Source organism: Alexandromys fortis, unplaced genomic scaffold, assembly GCF_014885135.2.
Source record: "Alexandromys fortis isolate MF-2015 unplaced genomic scaffold, M_Fortis_MF-2015_v1.1 scaffold_45, whole genome shotgun sequence".
Taxonomy (NCBI): Eukaryota; Metazoa; Chordata; class Mammalia; order Rodentia; family Cricetidae; genus Alexandromys; species Alexandromys fortis.
In genome coordinates, this window is record NW_026067926.1 from 4,952,184 (window position 1) to 4,978,740 (window position 26,557).

Genomic DNA, 26,557 nt, shown 5'->3' on the forward strand with positions numbered 1-26,557 from the left:
GTATATAATTAATATCAGTGAATCTCTGGCTTTGAAGACTGATATTTGAGATAGAAAAAATGAGTGGATGAGACTTGTCCCAGTCAGTAGCAGTCCTTTCTGATCCCAACATTCTCTGGAGCTCTTATCATACCGAATCCATCTCATGTTAGTAATCTCAACTTGCTCATCACTCCCTACCCCTGTGAAAGCACCCAGACAACATGGTCCCTTTGTGCCCTGCTCCCCTGAAAACTTCTCCGTGTCAAACAGTCCTCTACGGCTGTGGGTTTGTTCCTAATACATTATAAAGTCATCACTATTACCACTTCTTGTCTACTGAGCAGTAGACTTTAGCCTTACCATATTGTCATATTGATCTGCTACCTTATGAAGACTATGTAATACACACACACATATGGTACATCATAGCTTATGGTACACGTATTTGCCTCTTTACCCCCACTTAGCCTCTGTACTCTAGGCTTTTTTATTCTTCATTCCCACTTTTCATATTCTTAATTCCTCCCATTCCTCTGGTCTTAGAATCTTGAACAGGAAATATTATTCTTAGAGGGTCCTCCTCAACAGAACCCATGGCTAAAACCAGAGAAAACATAGGACTTAGTATCATCTCATTTCTCCATTTCCTTTCTGTGCATTCAATAGGAAACAGCCCTTGATTGTTAGTAGACACCTGTGGTCGTGTTTGAATAAACATTCCGCCAGGTCAAATGGCAGCTTTAACCACACAGCTCTTACCTACTGCTTGGCCATTTACTTGTAACATTCCATCAACACCAATGCAAATAAGTGGAAGAGTCTCAGAGACACTCTGTAAAATTTAACACCAAGAGTGAGTTGCACAAAGCACTTTCTGAACAGATAAATGCTGTTTCAAAAGGTATTTGATATAAAAATAAAACAAACATATCCCAAAAAGCCAGGATTTTTAATGGGCAATAATAATGCTCTTTAGACCGGCTGCTCTTTTATCTTCAGTGACTCCTGACTGCCATCAATGCGCTTATATGGGAAATACTTATGGATGTGCAGACTGCTCCAGGATTAACTTCAGTGGCTGCAACTCTACCTTTATCCCTCACTTCAAAGCAGAGGACATAGTCTTTTTTTTTTTTTTTTTTTTTTTTTTTTGCCCCAAGACAGGGTTTCTCTATGTAGTCCTGGCTGTCCTGGTCCTAGCTCTATAGACCAGGTTGGCCTTCAACTCAGAGATCTGCCTGCCTCTGCCGAGTGCTAGCATTAAAGGCGTTCATTGCCACCACCTGGTCAGAGGGCATTTTTTTTTTCAGTGTAGCTTTGGAGCTTGTCCTGGAACTAGCTCTTGTAGACCAGGTTGGTCTCGAACTCACGGAGATCCTCCTGCCTCTGCCCCCGAGTGCTGAGATTCAAGGTGTGCACCACCACTGCCCGGTTCAGAGGGCATGTTCTTAAAAATACACTTGCTACAGTACAGCAACTATATTCTGAAACACTATTATCTTCACACAATTTATCCCCCGTGTTATGTCTTCTGACATGATGCTTTGCAGTGTATCACAGGCACAAAAAGGACATTGAAAAGTTCCTTCATCTAAGTGAATAAGAACTTTCAAAGTATTTGTATAGGAAAAATATTTGATAAACATACCAACAATGAGTCCTTTTACTAAGTACAAAGAACATCTCAACTGATTGTTCTCAAGAATTTGGGAGCTAGAGTTTATATCATAAATTGTTTTTTATTTTTGAGAATCTCATGCATGTACATAATAAAATATGATCACATATACCTCCATATTCCCATCACAAACCCCATCCTATGCCCCTTTCCAATTGCATGTCTTTTCTTTGGTAACTCACTAAGTCCAGTTAGTCCTGCCAATGAGCATGGGTGTGGGGCCATCCACTGGAGTGAAGGAAACCTACTAGTGGTCACATGCTTAATTAGGAACGACTGTCCCTCCTGAGCCTCTCCATTGCCACTAGCTCCCCAGGAAGGGGCAAGTCTTGGAGCGATCTACCCCATCTATGCAGAGATCTTTCCGACCAGATCTTGTGCAGAAAGCCATAGCTGCTGTAAAGTCATGAGTGAAGCAGCCATGTCATGTTCAGGAGACAGCAACTCAGACCATTCCTTCCCGTTCTCCAGGTTATGTTCTTTGGAATGGAATGAACGTCCATCCACAGTGCTGCATCCATGGTGGAATGGAATGAGCTTCCATTCATAACGCTGCATCCATGGTGGAATGGAATGAGCTTCCATCCACAGCCCTGCATCCTCAATGGAATAGAATGAGCTTCCATTCATAGCCTTGTATTCATGGTGGAATGGAATGAGCTTCCCTTCATAACGCTGCATCCATGGTCATCACTATTTCTTAAGTCACAACTATAACTGAAGTCAGCTTGCTTTATATTTTAAAACAAATTTAACTTTCAAACTGTGGTAATTTTTTTCTATACTTATAAATATATAATTATATAAACTCAGGGCAAGATATTGTACCATTTTTGTTGGGATAAATAATTTCATCTAAGAATACAGAGCTCCTAAAAGACTGAACGAAAGCCTAACATGCTTGACTTTAAACACTGTGTGGATACATCTATGCAGATGACAAACCGTGTTTACAGCTAGGTCACTACAAACGCAGCTGCTACCGGTTCACTGTTAAAACTCTTCACTAATCTATTCAGGCATACGAAATGAAGTTAATTTATTATCATCGTCATCAGTATCACGCCCCATTACATTTATGATCCCCTGATTTTCCTTCTCCTGAAATGCTCTCACATACACATCAAAACCAAGAGCATCAGCCACGTCAAGGCCAAGTATGATCCTATGAAACTCCAAGCTGTGAAGACTTAAGGTCCTGTTGCCAAGCCTCCATCCATTGGGGAGATGTAAACAACACGTCCTGGAATAGTTTCAGTGAAAGTGAGGTGCAGTTCCTCCAAAGTTCACTCTGTGCGACAGTGAGTTGATTAGGCTCAATTACAGAGGCATGGGTAAGAGGTTATGGGCAGGAGCATGGCTGACTTTAAAGCAGCCACACTGAAAGGCCTACACCCAGGAGGGAGGATAGCTCTCTCATGACTGCGGATGGAGTCCCCTCCTGTAATCCATCCCAACCAATATCATCTAGCTCCTCCCAGGGACCCCGAGACCACATGCAATTAAAGAAGAATGGCACACAACTGGCTGAGAGGGGTGGCTGAACACACAGGTGAGGGTTCCGTGACCCTCCCCACCTCTTCCTTCCATGAAGTCATGAAGACCGTTAACAGTGCCTGCTGTGATGTTCTGGGAGCAGACTCAGCGGAACTCCTGAGGGTGATGGCAGCTCTGCTCAGAGGACAGCTCTGTATAACAGGTCTAAACGAATGTTAGGACTTTTTACATGCAACAGAATCACTCAACCATGGTAGACCTGGTGCACGCCTTCAATTCTAACATACAATTCAGAGCCACGCCGAGTCCTTTACACTCACAGCCTGGGCATTTGCTTTGCACCACACAGCCTTCATGATGTGAATGAGTACCAGACTTGTTCCACCCTGCAATAACATACGACCCCATGATGTCCTAATGGATGCCAGGTGAAACACGTGGGGATAGTTTCTGGTAAGAATGGCGGAAGTGAGGAAGTCAAAATATGCCTTTCAGTGATAATTTCCCTCAATAATCATTAAAAAATAGTAACAGAACAGACGATACCTCAGAATCCCAGGATGATTCGTCTTTATCCTCTTTTTCTGTGGCTAATGTGTGTGCCACATCTGTAAATGTGAGATAGAACATGTGTTACTGTGAATCTAAGACATGCATATACATCTTAAACCATTGCTCATATTTCAGTGAAATGGCAACCAAAAGAAAAAAATAATTTCAGAGACTTAAGGTGGTCATCAAAAGAAGTACAGACCAAAAGAAAACTATTAAGTGTGGATGGGTGTCATTTGGATTTACACAGAATTAATCCTTTTGTACTTGCCCTAATTTTTTTTCCTTTACAGTTTTGACATTGCACTCTGCCATGTACCCCAGGATATCCTAGGGTTTATAATCTTCTGACCCAGCCTTTTGGTTTCTGGGATTACAAGTGTTTGATCAACCACCTTTGATTATCTTAAAATTGCACTAAAGCTTAGAAATTCTCCACAGATATTGATGTGTTACACTTAATGTTTTTGTCTCCTTCCCCACTGTATGATGGAGTGTGAGCTGTGCTTTTATGAAACTCTACCTTCATCTTCTTTGCTAGCCCTTGGCTTGGTTGCATCTTCCTATTAAAAGCAAAAGGAGAAAGGATGTCATGAAACCTATTCATTCACTCACTAAAATAAATCGGTTGTTAGGGCCACAGTTATTTTCTGTTTTATCAAACAGTAAGCATAGCCCAATGAAGCTGAGGACAGAAGACAGATTCTGCTCTCTATTCAAGCTGAAGCAGAGTTATGATAAAAATGAGATGAGCCATCCATTATTCATATAATTGAAATGATCATAAGGGAACGTGGAAGGGAAGAGGCAGTTCTACCTGCAAAGGAGGAGGAAATGCTATCAACACAACAAGAGTGGTATTGTCAGAGTCAGGGAAGGTACAGAGAGCTGTGAAGGTTGCCAGGGCAGCACAACCCAAGGCAAATGAGGGCTGTGAAGGTTCCGTTCTTAAACTGGACCATGGTACCAGAATAGAATGGGCAGCTGACAGATAATCATGAACAAACCACAAACGACATTGTGTTTTCTCCACCGCCTTGGAGCTTGCTATGTAGACCAGGCTGACCTGCCCTACAAAAGACATTTTTAATGTTATAATTTTGCTGTTTCTGTTTCTTTAAAAATATGTCATTCATTTGATATCTGCCAAAGTTAAGATGAAAAGAAAAAACCCCTACATATCATAATTCTATAAAATGGCTTTTTCCTGATCCATTCTCCACATAAAATGAAGGTAGACAAACAACTCCTGAATTTTAGTTAAGACTTTTGTAGTGAATTAAATACTAAATGACTAAACGAACAATACATTAATTTAGTTGTAATAGGAGCGGCGGGGCTGCGTCCCCAGCACCCCGGCCGCCTGCTAGCTTATGCCCGAAATAACAACACACAAACTGTATTCATTTAAAGACTGCTTGGCCCATTTCTATCTAGCCTCTTCTAGGCTAATTCTCACATATTAATTTAGCCCATTTCTAATAATGTGTGTAAGCACCCCAAGGTGCGCTTACCAGGAAGATTCTAGCCTACGTCCATCCTGGGTCGGAGTTGCCTGGGAGAGCGGAGCATGGCGTCTCTGCTCCAGAGCAGAGCTGTTGGGTCTGAGCTCACTTCCTCTTCCTCCCAGCATCCTATTCTGTTTACTCCTCCCACCTATGTTTTAACCTATCAGGGCCAAGGAGTTTCTTTATTGCTTAACCAATGAAATCAACAGATTGATATATGACACTCCCACATCATTTAGTTAGGCATTGAAGATGATCAGAATCCACATTAAGAAAGTAGTTCTGTAAACTGAGCACTGGGGTCTGCTAACATACAAGGTTATGGAATAATGACTTATCAGAATCCCATGCAGGGGCTCTTAACCACTCATAGCTTCAACCATAATAACAGTGCTCAGATGTTTATCCCAACTTCTTCATCTGTGAGGAAGCTCTGCATATGTGTTCGGAGAAAAAAATTCAATTAAAATGAAGTTTAGCTCTAAGTTGCTGTAGAATCTGAGGCATATTTAAGTTTTATGACTGGTGTCTAACACTGCAGGGGATAGTACCGCATTCATGCTCATGAAGACAAAGAGTCCTGGTTAAACTCAGTGTGTCACAGACAAAAAGGAAACAAAACGAAAAGCTATGCTAGTGGAAGGGGAACTTGTTGGGAGGGGGAGTTTGGTGGTGGTAGGGATAAGGGGTGGAGTAAGTGCGACCCGAATGTGTTATATACATGTGTAAAATTGTGAGAGAATATATTAATAGTTATGAAAAAATAAATACTAGATAGGAAATTATGGCATAATGATTATTAGGTAAAGTATTCCCTTTTGATCTACTCTAACCTACAAAATGGAAAGAAACAGCATTAATTTGTAAGGAATATAGCAAGAAGTGAATGCAGACCTGGAGCTGGTCATCTCCTCCGCCATCGAGCCTCCATGGGTCGTGCACTGACGTCGTCCCTTCAGCCGCCTCTGCTGACAAATGCACATGTGTAATGAGAGGTCGCTCCCTAGGACTGTCCCACAGGGAATGAGACATTACAAAATAGAGCACAATAAATAAGGACCATTTCCATTTTCTCTTTGCAAGTGGGAAATTTTAATTCAATATGAATTTTAGCTAAATATATAAATATATTTAAATAAAAATATTTCTAATTGTCCAAATGTTTCATCTTCTTGGGGACACATTAGATAGCATTCAGTGTCAAGAAGACAGGTAAGATGGCAGACTAGAAGTGGCCTCTGTGAGCTGTAGCCAAGGGGAATAGTCGGCATGACTAAGAACAGGCTTTCCAGCAAAGAGCCCCATTGAAAGCATTGAAATTGCAAAGAGGGTAACAGGGTGAAGCATGCTGGAGGGACACAGGCATCATGCTTGAGTCTACACACTTAGTCTTCATTTTGCATTTGTTTGTTTGTTTGTTTGTTGTTTGTCTTTGTTGCTGTGAGACTGGATCTCTGTGTACTCCAGGTCACCCTGGAGCTCACTGTTCTCCTACTACATCCTTTTAATTCCGGATTCTACAAAAGTGTTCCACCCTGCACCCGGAACTGTCGTAACTGCATTCTAGCTTAGCAGACTTTCCTAGATTTTTGCTGGCTTTATTTTGATGGCTTTGCTGCCCCCTTTTTACACAAGGCAGAGTGTGATAACTGGGTGTGGCTAATTAGTGTGTGGTTCCTGAAACATCACCTTGTTCTTTTCTTTCAGTTCCTGGTTCAGCCAATCCTTCCTATCAAAGATGAGAAAAGGGAACACACACTGTGAAAACATTTATTTACTCACCTACCCACCCACTACATCACGTAATTGCTGTGTTTACCAAGCCACAACCATTACTCAAACTGGAAGCAGAAGATGATTTTTTCCATCCAAGCTTGAGTCGAGTTATGTTTAACAATTGAGAACAGAAGTGAATCATTCATTATTCCTACAGCTGAAATGATTATAGTGAGGGACATATAGAAAAGTCAGCTTGGGCTGGAGAGATGGTTCAGTCATTAAGAGCACAGATTACTCTTCCAGAGGACCCAGGTTCAACTCCCAGCACCCATCTGGCAGTTCACAACTATCTGCAGCTCCAGTTCCAAAGGGTCTGACACCTTTATAAAGACATTACACTTTAGTGGTACACTAATGCACACAAAATAAAAATAAATAAATCACTTAAAAGATTAAAAAAAGAAAAGCCAGTTCTGCCCCTGAAGCTCAGGAAATGCTACAAACACAGGGTGATATGTGAAAGCAGAGAAAGCAAAGGGAAGTATGAAAGCCATTCTGGACCAGGGGAGCATGAGCAGAGGGATGCGGCACGGAAACTCGGCCAGCAGGGGCTGTGGAATGGTGTGTTTGAACCAGAGATGGGCAGCTCAGACAGAGAATTGAAGCCACTCCTTATAAAAGACATTTTCAGGCTACACTGCAAATTCTTGCATTTCTGTGACTGGGATCTAAGTCCCAACGTCATAAATATATACCTGAGAGTTCATCTTTGCAGTTTTGTAGACACATATAAAGGTGTGTCTATATAAAGAAGGGGTAGGGTATTTTTTGTCATTGGCTTGAAAGCATATTCCCTTGGTAAGACATGGAGTTGTCATCCAGCACAAAATGAAGTTGCCTGTGAGTAAGAAGGTAGGCGATGTCAGGGAGAAGGGAGTCTAGTGTTTCCCCTGCTTCAGTGTTTCTACTCTACTTGTGTGGGGTGTGAAAACAAAACAGAGAATGCCTCAATGAAGAGTCTTGGGGGAGTCAGAGAAGCTCAGGGTCAATATCTCTACTTGTAACTTCTTAAATCAAGGCAACCAGATACTTAGAAGATAAATTAGAATACATCTGTAAAGTGTAGGAACTGAAATCTTACTCAGAGAAAGCATCATGGATTTCAGGAAAAGAGTTATTTGCTATATATAGTTAAATGCTGTGGTGGCTTGAACAGGAATAGACCCCAAAGGCTCATAGATTTGAATGTTTGATCATTAGGGCGTGGAGCTACTTGATAGAGATTAGGAGGTGTGGCTTTGTTGGAGCAGGTGTGGCCTTGCTGTGTGTCACTGGGGTAAGTGTGTCACTGGGGGTGGACTTTGGGGTTTCAAACCCTCAAGCCAGGCCCAGTGTCTCTCTCTGCCTGCATGCCACCATGCTCCCCATCATGATGATAATGGACTAAACCTCTGAAACTGTAAGCCAGCCCCAGTTAAGTGCTTTCCTTTATAAGAATTGCCACAGTCATTGTGCTTTTCACAGCAATAGAACACAGACCAAGACACTGTAAATGAATGATAGAAACCAACCAAGAATGCTGAAATTTTGACACCAAAAAGAGAAAACAGTATAATTAGGGAATCCTGACATCTATCGCAGATGCCAACTGTGAAACTGCATACACAGTCGTGTGTTACCACATATGATATTTACTTATTTAGAACTTTATTCTAATCTGTACTTCGGATAAAATATATTATTGTAAACCAAAAATTCTGTATGCTGCAGGAAGGTTCCTTAGTTCAACTATGTTTCCAAAAGTTTCTATTTCAATTGTAAGTGAGGCTTATGCCAAGTACACATTGTCCAAGCACTCAGCATTCAGAGAAGAACATTTGAACTGAGAGTTTTCAGGCCTTCCTGGTCAATAACACAAGGGCTCATAGCATATCTGTTGGGCAGAAGGCATATTTCCAGGGACAAGGGTCAAACCTAGGCTTTGCACATGCAGACAAGTGCTCTGAGGCTGACTCCATCCCCAAAAGCTTGCTGTTGTGAAATAGGATCTCACTATGTAGCTCAGGCTGGCTTTGGACTGGTGAACCTCTGGTTGCAACCTCCTGGATGTCACGAGTAGAGACATGTGCCACTCTACTTGGCCAAAGAGGAGATCTTTATGTGATCATAGGATGAGGCACGGTCAAGGATCACTACAACACGAGAAAATGATTTTCCAGTTCCCCACACAAGCACCACACCAACAATACCTATTTCCTATTCCCACACATGGTGAGGCAGCCAAACATTTCAGGTAGGACCTGGTATTTAAAAGTAAAGGTACATTTCCTAGTTGAACAAATCTGTTCAGTCATGACCAGTAGGGTGAACTGCATAGACAGTCTTGTTTCAGAAGAGGAGAAAGGAAAGAGGAGGAATCTGAGTCAACAGGATTCTCAACTTCTTAAGAAAACCCAGAAAATTTACATGTAAATATTGAAGAACTATGAATACTGGCGCTAGAACTTTACTGAGAAGTAGAAAACATGGGTTAAATTTTAGGTTCAAAACCCAGATGACAATGAAGACAATGACATCATCCTCATATCATCATCGTAATCATCATCATCATCATCATTTTATCACAGGAATATTGAATGTCCTCATGGTTGTGGTTATTAAAAAGAGGGAAATTCATCTAGGTTTTCTCAAATATTTTTGTCACTATGAATTTTCTGTCAATTCTCTTCTGCTCCCAATTTTCAAAATATTTATCATTCATTTTGCATCTGCCAAGGCCAACGTGTAAGGAAATGTTTACATATCATACGATGGGCATATATTAAATGAGTTAATATATAATAATGTTTACTTAAATTAAACAGCCCTGGAAGATGATCAGAATCCACAGTTAGGGATTACTTCTGTAAACAGGGCACTAGGGTATGCTAACACAAAACCACAAACACAAGGTCTAGAGTCATGTCTCCTATAGGAATCTAACCAGTGGCCATGACACACAACCACGCTCAGCTCCAACTCTGTAACAACACAGCTCAGAGTTCATCTCACCTTCATTGTGTGAGCTAATTACACAGACAGAACAGCAGGAAAGATTCAGAGAAAGCTTCTCCCAATTCCAATGGCAGCTGCTAGAAGTGACTATAGATTCTAAGGCGAGGTTAAGTTTTATAGCTAGAGTGACGAAAAATAAATGCTGGATGTAAAATTTTGATAATAATTATAATATTCTATATAAAGAGTAATTTTATTTGTCCCATGCAAAAGGTACAGCATTAGAGAGGAATATAGAGAGAAGCTAATGCAGACCTGGAGCTGGTCAACTCCTCCGCCATCGAGCCTCCTCGGGTTGTGCACTGATGTCGCCCCTCCAGCCAGCTCTGCTGACAAATGCACATGTGTAATGAGAAGCCGCTCCCTAGGACTGTCCCTCAGGGAAATGAGACATTACAAAATAGAACACGATAAACAAGGACATTGGGAGAATAGAGAATTTTGCTTATTTAGTTCATATATATACTTTTAAACATATTTAATATATACATTTATTTTATGTATGTGGGTATTTTGACTGCATATGAGTGGACTGTGTGCATTCCTGGTACCTGCAGAGGGTGCCAGGTCCCCTGGAACTGGAGTGGTTGTGAGACCCCATATGGATGCTGGGAATTGAAACCTGGCCCTCTGTAATAGCAGAAAGTGCTCTTAGCCACCGAGCCACTTCTCCAGCTCGCAGAAAAAAAAAGACTGAATTGCCTAAACTTGCCGTAATTATCCAGGCAATCACTGGTTATCCTGAGGCAGTGACAGATTCTTCCACAAGGTTTTTGGGGCAGTTTGGAAATTACCCATATGCAATTTTGTAAAAGAGTTAGAGAAAATAAGAACCAATAGGTTCTAAAGTGAAAAGCCAAATTTCAGTGAGCAATGAACATCACAAAGGGGTGAAAGGGTACAAACATTGTAAAGAAATGGAGATTATGATTGGAGCTATATAATTTATATTTAATTCTTTCCTTCCTTCCTTCCTTCCTTCCTTCCTTCCTTCCTTCCTTCCTTCCTTCCTTCCTTCCTTCCTTCCTTTCCCCCTCCTTCTCTCCCTCCCTATCTTTTAGTGTCCTGTTGAGGCTGGCCTCTACAATGTGCTCCAGGAGGTCCTTGAGCTCCTGTTCCTCTAACCTTAGTCTCTTAATTCCTGAAATTAGGAGAGTAATTAATTCCACCTTTGATTGTCTTAAAATTTTCACTGTAGCTTAGCAGATTTTCATAGACACCTGACAGCACCATTTTTAATGCTTTGATGCCCCCTTTCAACACAAAGCAAATCGCAATTTCTTTTTCCTGAAACATCACCTTTTTCATTTTTTCCACTTTCTGGCTCTGTTGGTCCTTCCTATTAAAAAGAAGAAAAAAGAAGACTTCAGAAAATACATTAATTCACCTACTCACTCACCAAGAATGCAGCTACCAAGACCACAGTGTTTACTGTGCCGTCAAGGATAGGCAGCGTCCTGCATCACGCTGGAGGGAGAAGACACACTCTGTTTCACATGTAAGCAGAAATTACCAAATGTGAACAGAAATGAATTATCTGGAATTTTTGCTTTGGAAATGATTATTGCTAAGGATAAAGTTGTTACTTTGAAGCCCAGGAAATGCTATAAACACAGGGTGGTTTTTTTAAATCAAGGTCAGAGGAGGTAAAGGCAGGTGGGTAGGCTGTTTTCTGAACCAAGACAGAGTGAACACAAGATAAGGCATGGGAATGAGGAGAAACAGGCTATGAAAATGGTGTGCTTAAACTATACTATAGTTACTGGGGATGGTATAGACAGCTCAGACAGAATCCTGGCCAACCACAGGAGACCTTTTTTTTTGTGGGCTAGAATATAAATTTCCCTTTTCCTGTAATGGATATTCTATACATAAGTGGGTAAAAAGCCAGTCTTCCAGATGTGTAACATATATGAACATAACATAGGAAGACAGGATAGGAATGGATATTTTATATGTTTACAGATTTACTCTTTGAAAACTTTATCATTGTGCACACCAGAGGAGACAATTCATGAAGAAAATATAAAATGATTCTTTCATGTTTTGAGAGAGGGTCTTGCTACATAGGTTGGGTGGCTTATTTTTCCCTGTATATCCCAGACTGACCACAAACTCATGGCAATCCTTCTGCCTCAGCCCCCTGGGTGCTGGCATTACAGACATGCACTACTGTGTCTTGTGAGGAATTACTTTTAGGGTACCTTACTTTTGGGTCAGATGATGAACTGGGAAACAGAGAGACACTCTGGATGCTGGCTAGTCTTCGTTTGAACTCAGTGTACCCGCTCTCCTCCTCCATTATCGAGACACTTACAGAATGACAAATAAGGAAGAAGACAGGCTTTAGACGCTAGGACTCAAGTTCAAATCTCCTTCCTGTCACTTACCAGGTACAGACGAGTCACTTACTTATTTGTGAGTTTCAGGTTATCTATCAAAACAATATTTTGCGTAAGATATAAAAACAGGTCAAGGGGCTGGCAAGATGCCTACTGCCAAGCCTGACAATGTGAGTTTGATTCCTGAAATTCACACGGTGGAAGGAAAGAAAGGGAAGAAGTTGCCCTCTGGTTTCCACTTGGATATCATGGCATGTGCAGGCACTTTCCCCAATAAATAAATAAACAGATAAATAAGTAATGAAAAACAGGTTGACGTGCCAGAGCATATTTTGATTATAAGTTTATTTAAAATACTTAAATTCTATGGGTTTTTGCTTCTATCTACAGACAAGTAGGAATATGTAACTGGCAAAAATGAAAAATAAAAGATTAGAAAGTGTAGCAGGCTTTTTTTTTTTGGACTGCCAACAAGTTCCCAATTCATGACACATAGACTTATTATTAGTTATGAATGTTTGGTCTTACCTTACGTTAGTACCACTGGCTCTTTTTTTAAAATTTTAATTAATTAGTTTAAAAAAATGATCTTTTCTCATTTTACATACCTATCCCAGTTCCCACTCCCTCCCTTCCTCCCACTCCCTCCACTTTCCCCCCACCTCACTCCCCATCCATTCTTTACAGAGGGGTAAGGCTTCTCATGGGCAGTCAACAAAGTCTGGCACATCACTCTGAAGGACGATCAAGGCCTATGTCTAGGTTGAGCAAGGCATCCCTCCAAGAAGAATGGGCTCCAGAAAGCCACTTCAAGCACAGGGGATAAATTCTGGCCTCATCGCCAGTGGCCCCACAGCCTGCCCAAGCCACACTACTCTCACCCACATTCAGAGGGCCTAGTTTGGTTCTGTACAGGTTCCCTGCTATCAGTCCAGTCAGTGAGCCCTCACTAGCTCAGGTCAGCTCTTTCTGGGGGTATCCCCATCACGGTCTTGACCTTTTTGCTCATATTATTGCTCCTCCCTCTCTTACACTGGTCTCTGGAAGCTTGGCCCAGTGCTTAGCTGTGTATCTCTGCATCTGCTTCCACCACTAGCTCTTATAACTTAATCTATTTATCTTCATCTACATTTTGCCTCAGGGCCTTTTTACCTTTCTTTCATTCTGTATGTCCTACTCCATGTCTGTCTGTCTGTCTGTCTGTCTGACAGCTACCTGACTGGCTGGCCCCAGGCATCTCCCTTTCTTTCCCCCTTGTTCTTTCTTGTTCATTTCTCCCCCAGCCTAGATTCCTCCTCCTCCTTATTCTCTCTGCCTTCCAGCCCCACCTGCCTAGCTATTGGCTGTTCGGCTTTTTATTAGACTAGCCAGGTGCATTAGGAAGGCAAAGAAACACAACTCTACATCATTAAACAAATTCAGCAGGGCTGGGGAGATGGCTCAGTGGTTAAGAGCACTGACTGTTCTTCTGGAGGATCCGGGTTCAATTCCCAGCACCCACATGGCAGCTACAAACTCAGCATAAACAAATGTAACACATCTTATAAACAAATGCAACACATCTTTATATCATTAAGCAAATACAGCATAAACAAATATGACACAGCTTTACACGATTAAAGTAACATTCTACAATATAAAGAAATGTAACGCATCTTTACATAAAGTAATATTCCACAACAAGAAATTCAAAGAAGAGCTGAACAAAACAAAAACAATCAAGCAAAGATTAGTCATTGAGGGGATAAAAGGCATTTCATAACAGAGGGAAACACTTCAGGGAACGAGGCATGGGCAGTGGCCTAAGGAAAACAATACCGGGGAAACAGTAAGTATAGAAATAAAAAAATCCACTAAACTCATACTTGGTATGATTAATTAAACACTGTAGTTAAGATTTTTTTCATGTCTGTTAAAATACTCCCACTCCAAACTTTCCTGATCTTGCTTACATACAACCAATGGATCCAAGCCACAGCTGAGTGGGAACTGCCGTGAAGCCTTTCATGGTTGAAAACAAGGTTCTGAGACTTTAGCAGTCGTGGAAAGGGATAAGAGATGGTGAAGGGAGGTGAGTGTGGTCAAAACACATTGTATATATGGAATTGTCAAAAAAAAAGTAAAGATATTCCAAAAACCAAGCCAATAAAAAAAAAGGCCTAGTACCACTGCGTTTGTCAAAAATGGGGACTCTTTCTGGGACTGGGATGCTCAGGAAAATTCCAGACCAGGCACTTCATGACTGAGTTTTGTAGTTTGAACTGAACTGATATGGACATACAGCGTGATACAACCCCCATCATCCTGTGCATAGGGAAGCCAGTCGGACTGCAGTCAAATCTGGGTCAGCTGTATGTCAGTTAGGAAGTCACGAGCCAATTACTCAACCTTTATGTGTGACATGAAAGTCACCTAACTGGTATAAAGTAGACTACAACTATCAGGCCCAAATCGGTGAAGTCCCCTCAAAAGCCAACAAGGAGACTGAGTCCCACATGTAAAAAGCAAAGAGCCTTTATCTTACGCAAGTTTGCAAACTCGGTCTGTCCACATGTCCAACGTATTGGAATAACCGAGAGCCCCGAGCTCAGTTAGAATTGGGTTTTTATAGTAGTAAGGGTGGGGGTGAGGGATTTCTGAGGTTCAGGACCCCTGATTGGTTGACATTTATCTAGGGGTGTCCTGGTGAGTGTGTGCTGGCAGGTGATCCTATTTACATCCATTGGAACGTTAGGCATTTCCTTTGGATGGTCCGTTCTTGGGTGGTGCCTGGGTAATCTCAGTTTGTGGTTCTTCTTGCAACCAGGTATTGCTTCAGGGTGAACTACTGAGACTCAGGCCTCCATTAAACTTATCGATGGCCTGGCCAAGTTCTACTCTGGCAGGTGATAATGGTTGGAAGGAAAGAATTTCCTTTGGGTGACCTGTCCATACTTAGCTTATCATGGCTGGTTCCCACAATAACCACAAAGACACTTTTCAAAGCTCTGGTAACGACCAGAACAATCTTAAAATCTAACAGTATGGCCTTCCAGGGTAAAGCATTCAAAACATCACATTCTTCTCTGCTATCTAATCAGTTATCAAGTCTTTAGATGTCCTACCTTCTGGAAGAGTCCTCTTCAGCACTTCCCTCCACTGCTAAAGACAAAAGTAGAACGCATTTACAGGCTTCAAGAGGACAGTGGGCACATTAGAAGCATAAGACTCTGATATTTTATTAGGCGTATTTCCTTGAGACTGAACCTGAAGAGTAGTCTAAAATGTACTCTAACTATACTACTTGTAGGCCATGAATGCACAAGAACTCTCTTGCTTCCTCTTTTGTAATTATCAAATGCGAGGAAGAAAATTGGCATCTGTGAAACTTCAGTTCCTTAAAGTAAACTGCTATGTGCAGGGACCATGACACCATCCCGGCACTGACCAACAGTGGTCTCGTTAGCAGAATCTCTACCATACACCAACACTGTCCACACATAGTGTGTTCTTTCTGAACTAAGGACTTAGGGACACTCCTAAAGACTGCAGCTATTTCACTAAGACACAGCACAGCTGCTTCAAATGTTTGATCAAAACTGTTCATTTGGCTACAAGACAAAAGCCAGGAAAGCAACCCCAGTCAGTGTTAACTTATGTCATAGATCAAATGTACTTGAAGACATTCACAAAATATTCTACTCATTTATGCAACAGCTATGAAAAACATGTTATTCTCAGCATCTAATGAAATATTCTTTGAAATATATCTCACATTAGGCCATAAAGCAAGTTGCACAAATATAAAGAATTAAAATATTTATATCCCTTATCCAATCATAATGGAGTGAAACTGGAAGTCAATAGCAAGGGAAACCAGAGTGACTCTACTAACACAAAGATTAAATAACACACTATTGGGCCATAGAGAAATCAGAAAGAAAGACTTAAAACTGTATATTTAAGCAAGAAAATAATTGATAATAAAATTTTAATTATATACATCATGTTTCACCAGCAATTATTTCATAATATTCATCTAGTAATTACAATCTAGTTTTTTCAAAAGCTAAAAGGAAAAGATGTTTTTTTTTTTTAAAAAAAGAAGATATGTTTTTATAATAAGTCCAATTGCTTCAGTGGATCTGCTAAGTAAGAAACTAGGCAATATGGTAATTTGAAAATTGTATTCTATTTATAAAAATACACATAGAAGAAAAAAATAAAAAAATATATACACAGAATTTTCGTTTCTAGAATAACTAAATGGACTTTTCTTCAGACAATATTCATTCAGGATGGAAACATCTATAAATAATTTCTTAAAAACATGTGAATTCTGAGCCAGCGGTGGTGGTGCACGCCTTTAATCCCAGCACTCAGGAGGCAGAGGCAGGTGGATCTCTGTGAGTTTGAGACCAGCCTGGTCTACAAGAGCTAGTTCCAGGACAGGCTCCAAAGCTACAGAGAAACCCTGCCTCGAAACCGCCTGTCCCAACACCAAAAAAATAAATTAACAACAACAACAACAACAAAAAACCCCAAACCAAAAAACCAAAAAACAAACATGTAAATTCTTGACTGCCAATAATGAATCAAAGAGCATAGGCATTTTATGCATTGATATTTTTAAACCTGCTCTTATCAAAATAGTCTCTTAGTTTTTTTTTTTTGTCTCTTAGTTTTTAAAATCTAGGGTAGCCACACCTGGAGTAACTCTTACCTAGTTTGTTCAGACTTCTTTCAGACTTCTCATCTCTCTTCTCTTTATATTCAAGAAGGATTTTCATATTGCTTTGTAAAAATGATAATTAAAGTTAATACTGATGTAAAAATCATTTGCTCAGTGTGTTAAAATGTTCATGGTATTGCCCCATAAAGCCTCAACTGTTAAGCACCCCGAGCCTTTACGTCTAAGTGTGTGCTGTGAGAAGACCCCAGACTGGCAGCTAGCTGTCTTCCTGGACCTCGGTGACAGCTTTCACGGCAGCCCTGAAGCAAGAGACTCAAGGGAAACAAAGCCCCCCCCCCCACTTTTCCCCGCTCCATCTGACACTGGTCTTGAGCAAACCCCTAGCTTTCAGGGACATTTAAGCAGGTGGTTGTGGAAAATGGATTCTGGTGGAAAAAGCACTTTAATGCTAAACTAGACATTTTTAGACATAATAGATCATTATAATAGATCTAATAGGATCAATAGAATCACAGATGTGGCACTATTTCTACTCTGTTCTATAGGGGAATACTTGGGATGAATGGTGCTGGGATTTCCAAGAATAAAGATCTTAAGAGTCCTAGGATAGAGGCTGGTGGTAAAGTTCAATGTAGAGCTTGGTAAGCTTGCAATTCCCAGTACCACCAAAAACAAAACAAAACTAAACAAAACAATGAAGGCCCAAGATTATGAATCTGTCACTCACTGCTACCTCCAAGGTGGCCTTTGCTTGGTACCTGCTAATGAATATAGACTAAGTCCTTGTCACTCTAAAGCTACCTGAACTGAGTAAGAAGCTTGCCCTGAGGTATAAGACGCATTATTGTAGTTTATTTGGAATCTCCGTTTAATAGTAACTAACATTTAATATAAGCACTTACTCATAATATTTAAAATCATCAGCATAATCGATTGCAGTCAATCCAAGGGCATCTTTCCAAAAGAGGTCTACACCTTGCTGAAGAATAAATCTAACTATATCTGTTGAGTCATGACTTACAGCAGGCATGAGGGCTGTTCTGAATGAGCAGAGCGATGCGTCACTCTTACTACTTTAACAAAATGAAGGACTAGTTTGCAATATTTTTCTATTTATTGTTTAAGTAGACTTGGCTATTAACAGATAAGCCAAGCATCTTGAGGTCTTGAGACTTTAAGAAAATAAAGTACGGAGCCTCCCATACCCGTGTCAACTTGTCATAGATGCTGCTAACTTAAAGCCCTTTGGTGGGCAATAACTACACCAAGGGCACGTGTCCAGGGTTGGTAAAACTTAAATGAAGAACTCTAATCAGGTGTGATGGTGCAGGCCTGGGATCACAGTACTTAGGGGGCTGAGGCAGGATTGTGAGGTTGAGTCCAGTTTGGACTGCATAAGAAGTTCTCGGCAAGCCTGCCATACAAAGCAAGACTGTCTCATAAACAAATGAACCAAAGCAAACCACCAAAGATAGTCTTTCCTCCACTTCATGTGTAATGTGCTAAGATGCATTATATATACTTCATAGGCAGTGGAAGGGCACCTAAGAAAAAGCTATCTGCCGGCCTCAAAGCATATCATCCGTGAATGGTGGTACACACTTGTCATTCCAGCACTAAGGAGGCTGGTGTGGGAGGATCACTGAAATTTCAAGGTAAACTTGGCCAACAAAGTGAGGCCAGCCTGGGCTACACAGTGAGACCAGTCTCAAAGGAACAACAGTTAGTACAGCAATAATTGCCATAGCGACAGTCAGTGATTTGAGCTGCAGATGCTCACAGTCACTTGCTAGGCAGAGAGCTAAATGCTGCATACAGAACCTTCCATAAGCAACTTTAGGACTGATGACCCGGCTCTTCACAGCGGGGAACATGGCTAGTGGTAAGTAGTGTTCCTAAAGTCACACACATGGCCAGTGGGGAAGCCAGGCACATAACCCAGTCTTACGGGACTCTGCAGTCAATCTCCTTTGTTTTCACTCGACCTCTTGGTCTTCATCAAAGCTTTATCCAAGCACAGCTCAGTTTCTTCCCCATGCCAGTGCCAACCCCAAATAAAAATATCCAGGTATGTTTAAAATAAAAAGCAAAGAAAAATAACAGCATCTGGAACTAATAACTAATAGTCGTTTAGGGTTAATATGGTTAAATATTCTTCAGACTATACAAGGACAGTTCTCTGAAGGAGTCATTCCAAAGACAAAACCATTTTAACTCCTGTTTCTGCTTACTCTAGCTTTTAAAGCAAAGTGGATAAAAAGCAGAGGTTAAAATGCTATGAAAAGATTAAGAACATAAATATCGAGGCAAAAAAAATGAGCTGAGTCTTTATGTTATCAAAGTAGAATAAAATACATGGAACCTCCAGCTGCTAGTTTACAAACACCAGTAAATATGTAAGGGCGTATGCTTTAATATACATGGTTCTTTGTGTTGCCCATTCTGAATAATTCCTTTTCTGCATAGCGCTGATGATTTGTGTTGGGTTCTCATTAAATCCCAATTATTATAAAATTGTTCTGTTTTGTATTAATTCAATATCTCTGAGTACTTGTTACCACTGTACACCACCACTAAGGTTTAGAGGATTATACTACCTTTTCTGGTTATCAGTTGCATGCACATTAGCATTCTTCACTGATAAAAATTTTGCCATCTTCAGTTTGTTTTCACTGACCGCCAGTAAAAATGGCGTGAAGCCACTCTGCAAAATGACAAAAAGAATTTAACTCACAAAAACCATATATTTCTCATCCCACATAAACCATGTAAACCCACATCTTGTTTTATGTTAATGCCCTCAGATTCTAAACCACAGTAGTGAAGTTAGCGGGCTATACCTTCATCTCCAGAATAGGGGTTCTAAATTTACCTTCCAAAGAATATCTACTTCTTTAGAAATGCCGAGTCTCACAGAAAAGTAGTAATATTCCTCTGGGAACTATTATAAAACTGTACATTATACATCCAGTATTAAGAAAATCTTTTTATCTTTGATCAATCCCTACTTGAAAAGTACAGTTGTGAAGTGGAATTGGCTTTAGAGGAACTGGAGCCGCTTGGATACACCGCAGAGAGCTTTCTAGTGATGCGCGAGTTCACTCCAGGTGGCTAAGGAGTCTTGCTTGCTTCTCTTTTTTATGGTGTCAGGATCCCAGATATATCAGGCATTCCTTCTGCAAGGGGCTCGTAAGAAAATGGCTTCTGAATTAAAAGACCCTGGCTTCAAAGGAACTTTGGTTATGACTAGGTGGTTTGCGAGTTTTCTTTTATTGTGTAGCTATTAGAAAGCTTAATAGAAAGGGAGATGGTTCAGTGGATAAGGTTCATGAGGACCTGCGCCCAGACCCCCAGTGCCCATATAAAGTCCAGATGTGGCAGTACATGCTTGTAATCCCAGTACTGGGAGGTAGAGAGAGGCAGGAGGATCCCAGGGGCTCACTGGTCGGTCAAAACAGGAAGAAAGCAATAGAGGAAGACACCTGGTGGGCAAACTCAAGCCTTTACATGTGCACACATGTGCATATATACTCAAAACCCAATACAAAATCTTATCCCTATAGTGACAATTCATTATATATCTTCATATATCTTTGTATTTTCATATATCTTTGTGCAATGTCTACATTCTAAAACTCAATCCCACTTTTAAGAGACTAATGTTAAATATTGATGATCTTGTAACTTAATTACTTAAGAAACTGCTGTTTATCAAAACAATGTATAAATCAAGAGCTGCAGAGTGAAATTTGCCTGGAGGAGCAGAGCAAGTGACATGGAGTTGGGTCATGAACCTGTGGCACATGTGTGCCTCTCATACAGGGAGCCAGGTCCTTGGCATAGGTATAAAACAGTCATGCGGGCTCAGAGCTGTGTCTTCCACATATGTGCAGTCACACAGGCTGCGCATTGTGTTCTCAGCACAGGTATAAACAGTCAAACAGCTTTCCCTTTCTGCTTTGGGGTTTTGGTTCAAAGGAGAAAAAAAAAACCAGAAAAAGTCACTAACTGGAAATTGCATTCAGTCTCCTTGCGTAGGGTCTAAACAGAGACTGGCCAACTCAAAGTGCAAGCTGACTTCATTGTGGAAACTCTGGAGACATATTGCATATTTGAGAATTTACAGTTTTATCCCAGCGGCTCTTTCTGCCAGGAACGTCTAACAGGAGGGAAATACTAGTTCTTCACTCTGGTTTCCCACTTAATCATCGCCAGGTTTCAACTTGCCTTCCTCAGCACCATCCTGAAGTTGACTTCCTCACCTAGTTAGGACTCCATGAATTTCTTCCCAAACTGAGGTGCCCAGATTGAACATCACCTTGATGCACAGCTGGGGAAATTTCAAGTACATTGGTCTTTTGCTCAGTTGGCCTTGTTTCTGAACTGGCCTGTGCATCTCTGATTCAATCCCACTCCAATGTATCCTTTCTAGCCTTAACAATGGGAGAGAAATCTCTTTGATATAACTGGTGTCCAACTACAAGATTTCTTCTTGTCAAATGCTTTAGCTCTGAGTTTTAAGGTAAAGCCCACATGCAAGGTAAACGATGCTTGCCTGTGTTGGTTTGCAATGGGCAGAAAAGCTAGATTTACCTTCAACAATTCAATGTTTTCACAAATATTTACTACAAGAAGACTGTGCCCTCTGACACTTCCTTCAAAGTATCAACACTTAAAGAGTTGATATGTTGGAGGCAGAGTACGGTGGCACACATCTTTCATCTCAGCACTCAGGATGTAGAGGCAGGTGGATCTCTTTCTGAGTTTGAGGCCAGCCTGGTCTACACATTGAGTTCAAGGCTAGTCAAGGTATAGACGGGGATCTTGTTGAGAAGGGGACAGGTCATCCCAGGTACACTTGAGCTTGTCAAGATGGAAGATGGTGCCTGTGTGTCCGCAGACAAGGCTTCTCCACACACTACAGATATAGTGGGTCAATCGACCCCTTTCTTATGTATGGTCTCTACCTTATTCTTCTCTTCAATATTCACTTCATGTTCAAGCAGTCTTGCAGCAAGTGATGTGTTCTTATAATAGACAGCATAGTGGAGAGCGCTGTTGCCCTGGGCATCCACAATATTCGGGTTGGCACCATTTTCCAGCAGAATGGTGGCACATTCTTCTTCCTTACATTGCACAGCCTGTTGGAGTTGCACCAAGAAACAGATCACAGCTTCAAAGAATTGCGGATAAACATCCTACAGGATTCACCGTCTGCTTCTTTTAAACGGACACAGCCTCCTTCCCATGGCAGGCATTTTAATCAAGGCCATCTCATGCTGAGGTCCTGAGCTGCTCGTACCTTCACCAGACCTGTGCATCTGTCACTGTCAACGGCGTCCATCTCACACTTTCCCTCGATCAGGGCCTTCACTACTTTTGGGAGGCTGTAAGCGCAGGCAATGTGGAGGGCAGTCCTGTGAAAATGGAGGGAAGGCTTTTTAGGAAATTATACAGCATGACCTGAAAAACTCAGTCTCTCAGGTGATTTTAAACATTAAATCACATGCAACTCCTCTGTCTTCAAATCAAATATTTATGGAGTGGTGCTTTTCCTAGTGTCTTGACATATAGTACCACATAGACTAGATGTGGTGGTAGCACCCTGTTCTACAGTGCCACATAGTCTGGGTGTGGTGGTGAATGACTCCAGGCTAGCCCTGAAGAAGTGAAAGCAGGAGGATCAGAAGTTCAGGCATCCTTCCCTACATAGCAAGTTTGAGGCCAGCCTGGGCTACATGAGACTTTATTCATCTTAAAGAAAAAAACTTAAATATTTAATTTTCTTCCAAGAAGTTATAATATTTATTGTTAATGATCCTTATTCCAATGAAAGTACAGTGTATCTGGATAAAAGGGGTGTGTGTGTATGTTCATGTATGTGTGTATTTTAAGCATTGCACAGGTTAGGTTTTTGTTAATTTGGCATAAGCTAGCATTATCTGGAGGAGAAATCTCAATGCAGAAAATGTCCCCATTAGATTGGCCTGTAGGCAAGTCTGTGGGGGGCACTTCCCTAATTAATGACTGATGTGGGAGGGCCCATCCCTCTGTGGGTGGTGCCACCCCTGGGCAGATGGTCCTGGGTGATGTAAGAAAGCAGACTGAGCAAGCTGTGGAAAGTGTTACTCCTCCATGTCCCCTGCTTCGGTTCCTGCCTCCAGGTTCCTGCCTTGACATCTCCCAGTGATGGAGTGGGACCTGGAGTTATCAGATGGAATAAACCCTCTCCTCCCCTATTTGCCTTTGGTCATGGTGTTTATCACACCAAGAAGAAGCTAACTGGCCACACGTGTTAGGCAGGTGCTCTCCCATGGAGCTCTGTCCCAGCCCAGAGTGGGTAACTTGAAAGGAGAAAGGTGTCTTTTATAGTTAGCTCCACTTGGGTTTGATTCTTGCCTTAAGCTCTGTTACTCACTATGTTTTTTCCTTTCCAGGTCTCAATGTTTCTATCAGTAAAATGGGCACTGAAGCAGTGGCTGTTTCCTAAGACCCTCGTATGTTTGGATGAGAACCATATGAAGTGGTTTAAAAAGTTTCCAGCACAAGCAAAGCCCAAAGTTTGTCAGGTGTTGCAGTCACTACTGTGCCGACTTAGAAGGACAGTGTTTCCAGGAATCAGTCACTCCCATCTGTATGCTTTAAGGACTGACCACTGTGTCTAGAGTGCCCTTTCCTCACAGTGAACATCTCTGGAGCTGGAGTTCAAGTTAGAACTCATGACACGTTGTAGCTTTTGACTGGTAGCATTTGGACAGTTTCTTAATACACAGAATAAAGGTCATCAAGGAATCCATGGTGCCCCACACTTGATGAAATATTGTATTTTTCTTAGGTCCATGGAAGATCTAGCCGCCTGCTTGGCAATTACATAAATTTTAGTTCTTAAAAATACCATGGGCAAAGAGTTCTGAATAACAACAAAAACTATTTTTCCAGAAACTTTAAGCCAAGAGAACTCCTCAAAAAGGAGGTCTAGCTCCTCCTTTGAATATTCAGATAAATACAGTGTATGAAAGTCATATATTCCCAAGGACTTAGGCCAGTATTTAATGAGTATTTAATGTTGATCTCAAATTTCAAATGATCAATGAAAGAACGTTTTAATTTGAAGGAAGGAGAAAAGGCTAAGCTGAGTTCTGTTACTTCCCTTTTACATATTCCACTTTGTTAGCCTCAACAGGGAAACTCAAAGGCTCTCAGGACGAAAGTGTGCTGAGAGATGAAATATGTCCTCTGCCTATTTGGCATTTAGGATGCTTTTAGTGAGCAAATGCATGAAAGGAGGGAATAAATATTTTTTAGGGGTATCTTTATGATCTGTTGCAGTGGTGGTGATCAGTTTTGGTTGTTATTCTTTGTTTTCATAAGGATGCAACTAAAGTGGAGTTATTAACCTAGAGTTGTTTGCAAATATGCAATAAATCTCTATATAAAGCAAACATGCATATCATGCAATGTGGTCTCCAAAAAGCCCACAAATATATTCCCGTTGGGTTGAAAGACATTGTTAGCAGAAACACCAATTCAAGCATGTGACACACTCTCTAAAAGAAGTGAGAAATCTTGCCTGAGAAGGGTTCTTATTTCCATTCTTCCCAGGGGTTGTTGTAATGGTAAGTGTTTACTACAACTTTAATGCACGTTCGTTCTAGAATTCAAGGTAAGTGGGAAAGAGCAAGTTCGCAGGTAACTTCCTTCAAAACCAACTGCACACTGCACACTAGTCCCCAGGATAAGACTCTGCAAAGGCCAACATACAGAATTAATACAGGAGTATCTTCTAGCTTATGAAACCAAGCTATGTGCCAACAGAAAGAGAACTGATTCCTCTGAGAACTGGAACTGTAACTAAGAAATTAAAACCTATAATTCGGGTTCTTAGAGAAGCTAAATAAGAAGGAGAACCCAAAGAAAATCATATAGGCATCCTCCTGAATATTAAACTTCATCAGGCGATGAAAGGAGACAGACAGAGACCCACATTGGAGCACCAGACTGAAATCTCAAGGTCCAAATCAGGAGCAGAAGGAGAGAGAGCACAAGCAAGGAACTCAGGACCGCGAGGGGTGCACCCATACACTGAGACAATGGGGATGTTCTATCAGGAACTCACCAAGGACAGCTGGCCTGGGTCTGAAAAAGCCTGTGTCAAAACCGGTCTCGCTGAACATAGCAGACAAGGAGGACTACTGAGACCTCAAGAACAATGGCAACGGGTTTTTGATTCTACTGGACCTATTGGTTTCGTGGGAGCCTAGGCAGTTTCGTGGATGCTCACCTTACTAGACCTGGATAGAGGTGGGTGGTCCTTGGACTTCCCACAGGGCAGAGAACCCTGATTGCTTTTTGGGCTGACGAGGGAGGGGGACGTGATTGGGGGAGGGGGAGGGAAAGGGGAGGCGGCGGTGGGGAAGAGACAGAAATCTTTAATAAATAAATAAATTTAAAAAAAAAAGAAAATAATTTTTAGAACAACTTGTCATTGCTTTGGCTGGTACGGGAGCAGATATTTGTGTGTATATGTGGCCTTTCAAATTGATATTCTTCTCACTTTGTACCCAAAGTACTTCTTCCACCTGTGCCAACCTCGACCCATTTCTATGCCGTTGTGGAAGCTCCATCTTTCTCTATCCTATGGATGCGCTGAGGTTTATGTGTAAAATGTGTTCTGTTGGTTATTTTTAAAATGCCATTTTAAATAATGATGATAAACAAATTGCGTGTACACTCCATTATTTCCTAAAGATATGTCAATACGGCAGAGTACATAAAAATCCCTTGTCTTACCAGGGTCACTAAATACTTTTCTATATCTATATAGCATTGTGATACCCAAGCCTGTACTTCACTCAATTTTAGTTATAAATCTAGGACTTGGAGTAGAGTGTTTTTGCTACTACAGCAAGGCCCTGGCTGCTTTCCACAGCATAAATAAGTATGAATAATTAAGAGTTTAGTGTTTTCCTTGACTTGAAAAAGTTACCTATAAAATGAAGATATATTTTCCATTTGAGACATAAATAGTAAATATTTCATGTCATGTTTGGAGGCTTTCTTGTGCACAAACCCCGCCTCCTCCACAGCCCCTCCCCTCTTGGGCCCTGATACCTCTTCTTCTTGTCTCTGTCATTCACACAGCATTTCCCAAGCAGGAGCTGCTGTACTCTGGCTGCATCCCCGACACGCGCAGCCTTGTGGATCTTTCTCAGATCCTTGTCTTTGAGGCGATACTTGGGTGAGAGGAGGATATTGGCACTCTCAAACCCAGTGCCCAGGGAGTGCCGTTGCTGGTCGCGCAAGGACTGTAAGAGTTTCTGGCTTTTCTTGTAAGATAAGCTAACCACTTTCGACATGGCCCAGGCTGCTGGACCCAGAGGTCCCTTCCCTCCGTCTTCCGTGTCCCATCCCCGACCCGACGCCCAACAATGTGACAGATCGCTTCTGGAGAAGCTAACAGCCACAGCGCGTGCAGTGGCCACGGAATCCCAACTGAGAAGTTCTATGGTTTGGGATTGCTTAAAGGTTAGCAGGTGCGGTTGCGGTTGGGTAG

The 26,557-nt window shown here is 41.4% G+C and overlaps 1 protein-coding gene across 1 annotated transcript in view; it reads right to left on the reverse strand.

Annotated features, from left to right (window-relative positions):
- The window catches only part of LOC126502275 (ankyrin repeat domain-containing protein 26-like), a 64,163-nt gene extending 37,803 nt beyond the window's left edge, over positions 1-26,360 (reverse strand). Inside the window, exons 1-13 of the mRNA XM_050143145.1 lie at positions 26,116-26,360; positions 22,307-22,421; positions 21,972-22,145; positions 19,602-19,708; positions 17,907-18,044; positions 17,035-17,105; positions 15,437-15,470; positions 11,290-11,329; positions 6,907-6,946; positions 6,112-6,182; positions 4,233-4,272; positions 3,704-3,765; positions 742-814 (exon numbers count right to left, since the gene is read on the reverse strand). Of these exons, the coding sequence (XP_049999102.1) occupies positions 742-814; positions 3,704-3,765; positions 4,233-4,272; positions 6,112-6,182; positions 6,907-6,946; positions 11,290-11,329; positions 15,437-15,470; positions 17,035-17,105; positions 17,907-18,044; positions 19,602-19,708; positions 21,972-22,145; positions 22,307-22,421; positions 26,116-26,360 (1,210 nt within the window). The remainder of the gene's footprint in view (positions 1-741; positions 815-3,703; positions 3,766-4,232; positions 4,273-6,111; positions 6,183-6,906; positions 6,947-11,289; positions 11,330-15,436; positions 15,471-17,034; positions 17,106-17,906; positions 18,045-19,601; positions 19,709-21,971; positions 22,146-22,306; positions 22,422-26,115) is intronic.
- Between the last annotated feature and the right edge of the window lie 197 nt (positions 26,361-26,557).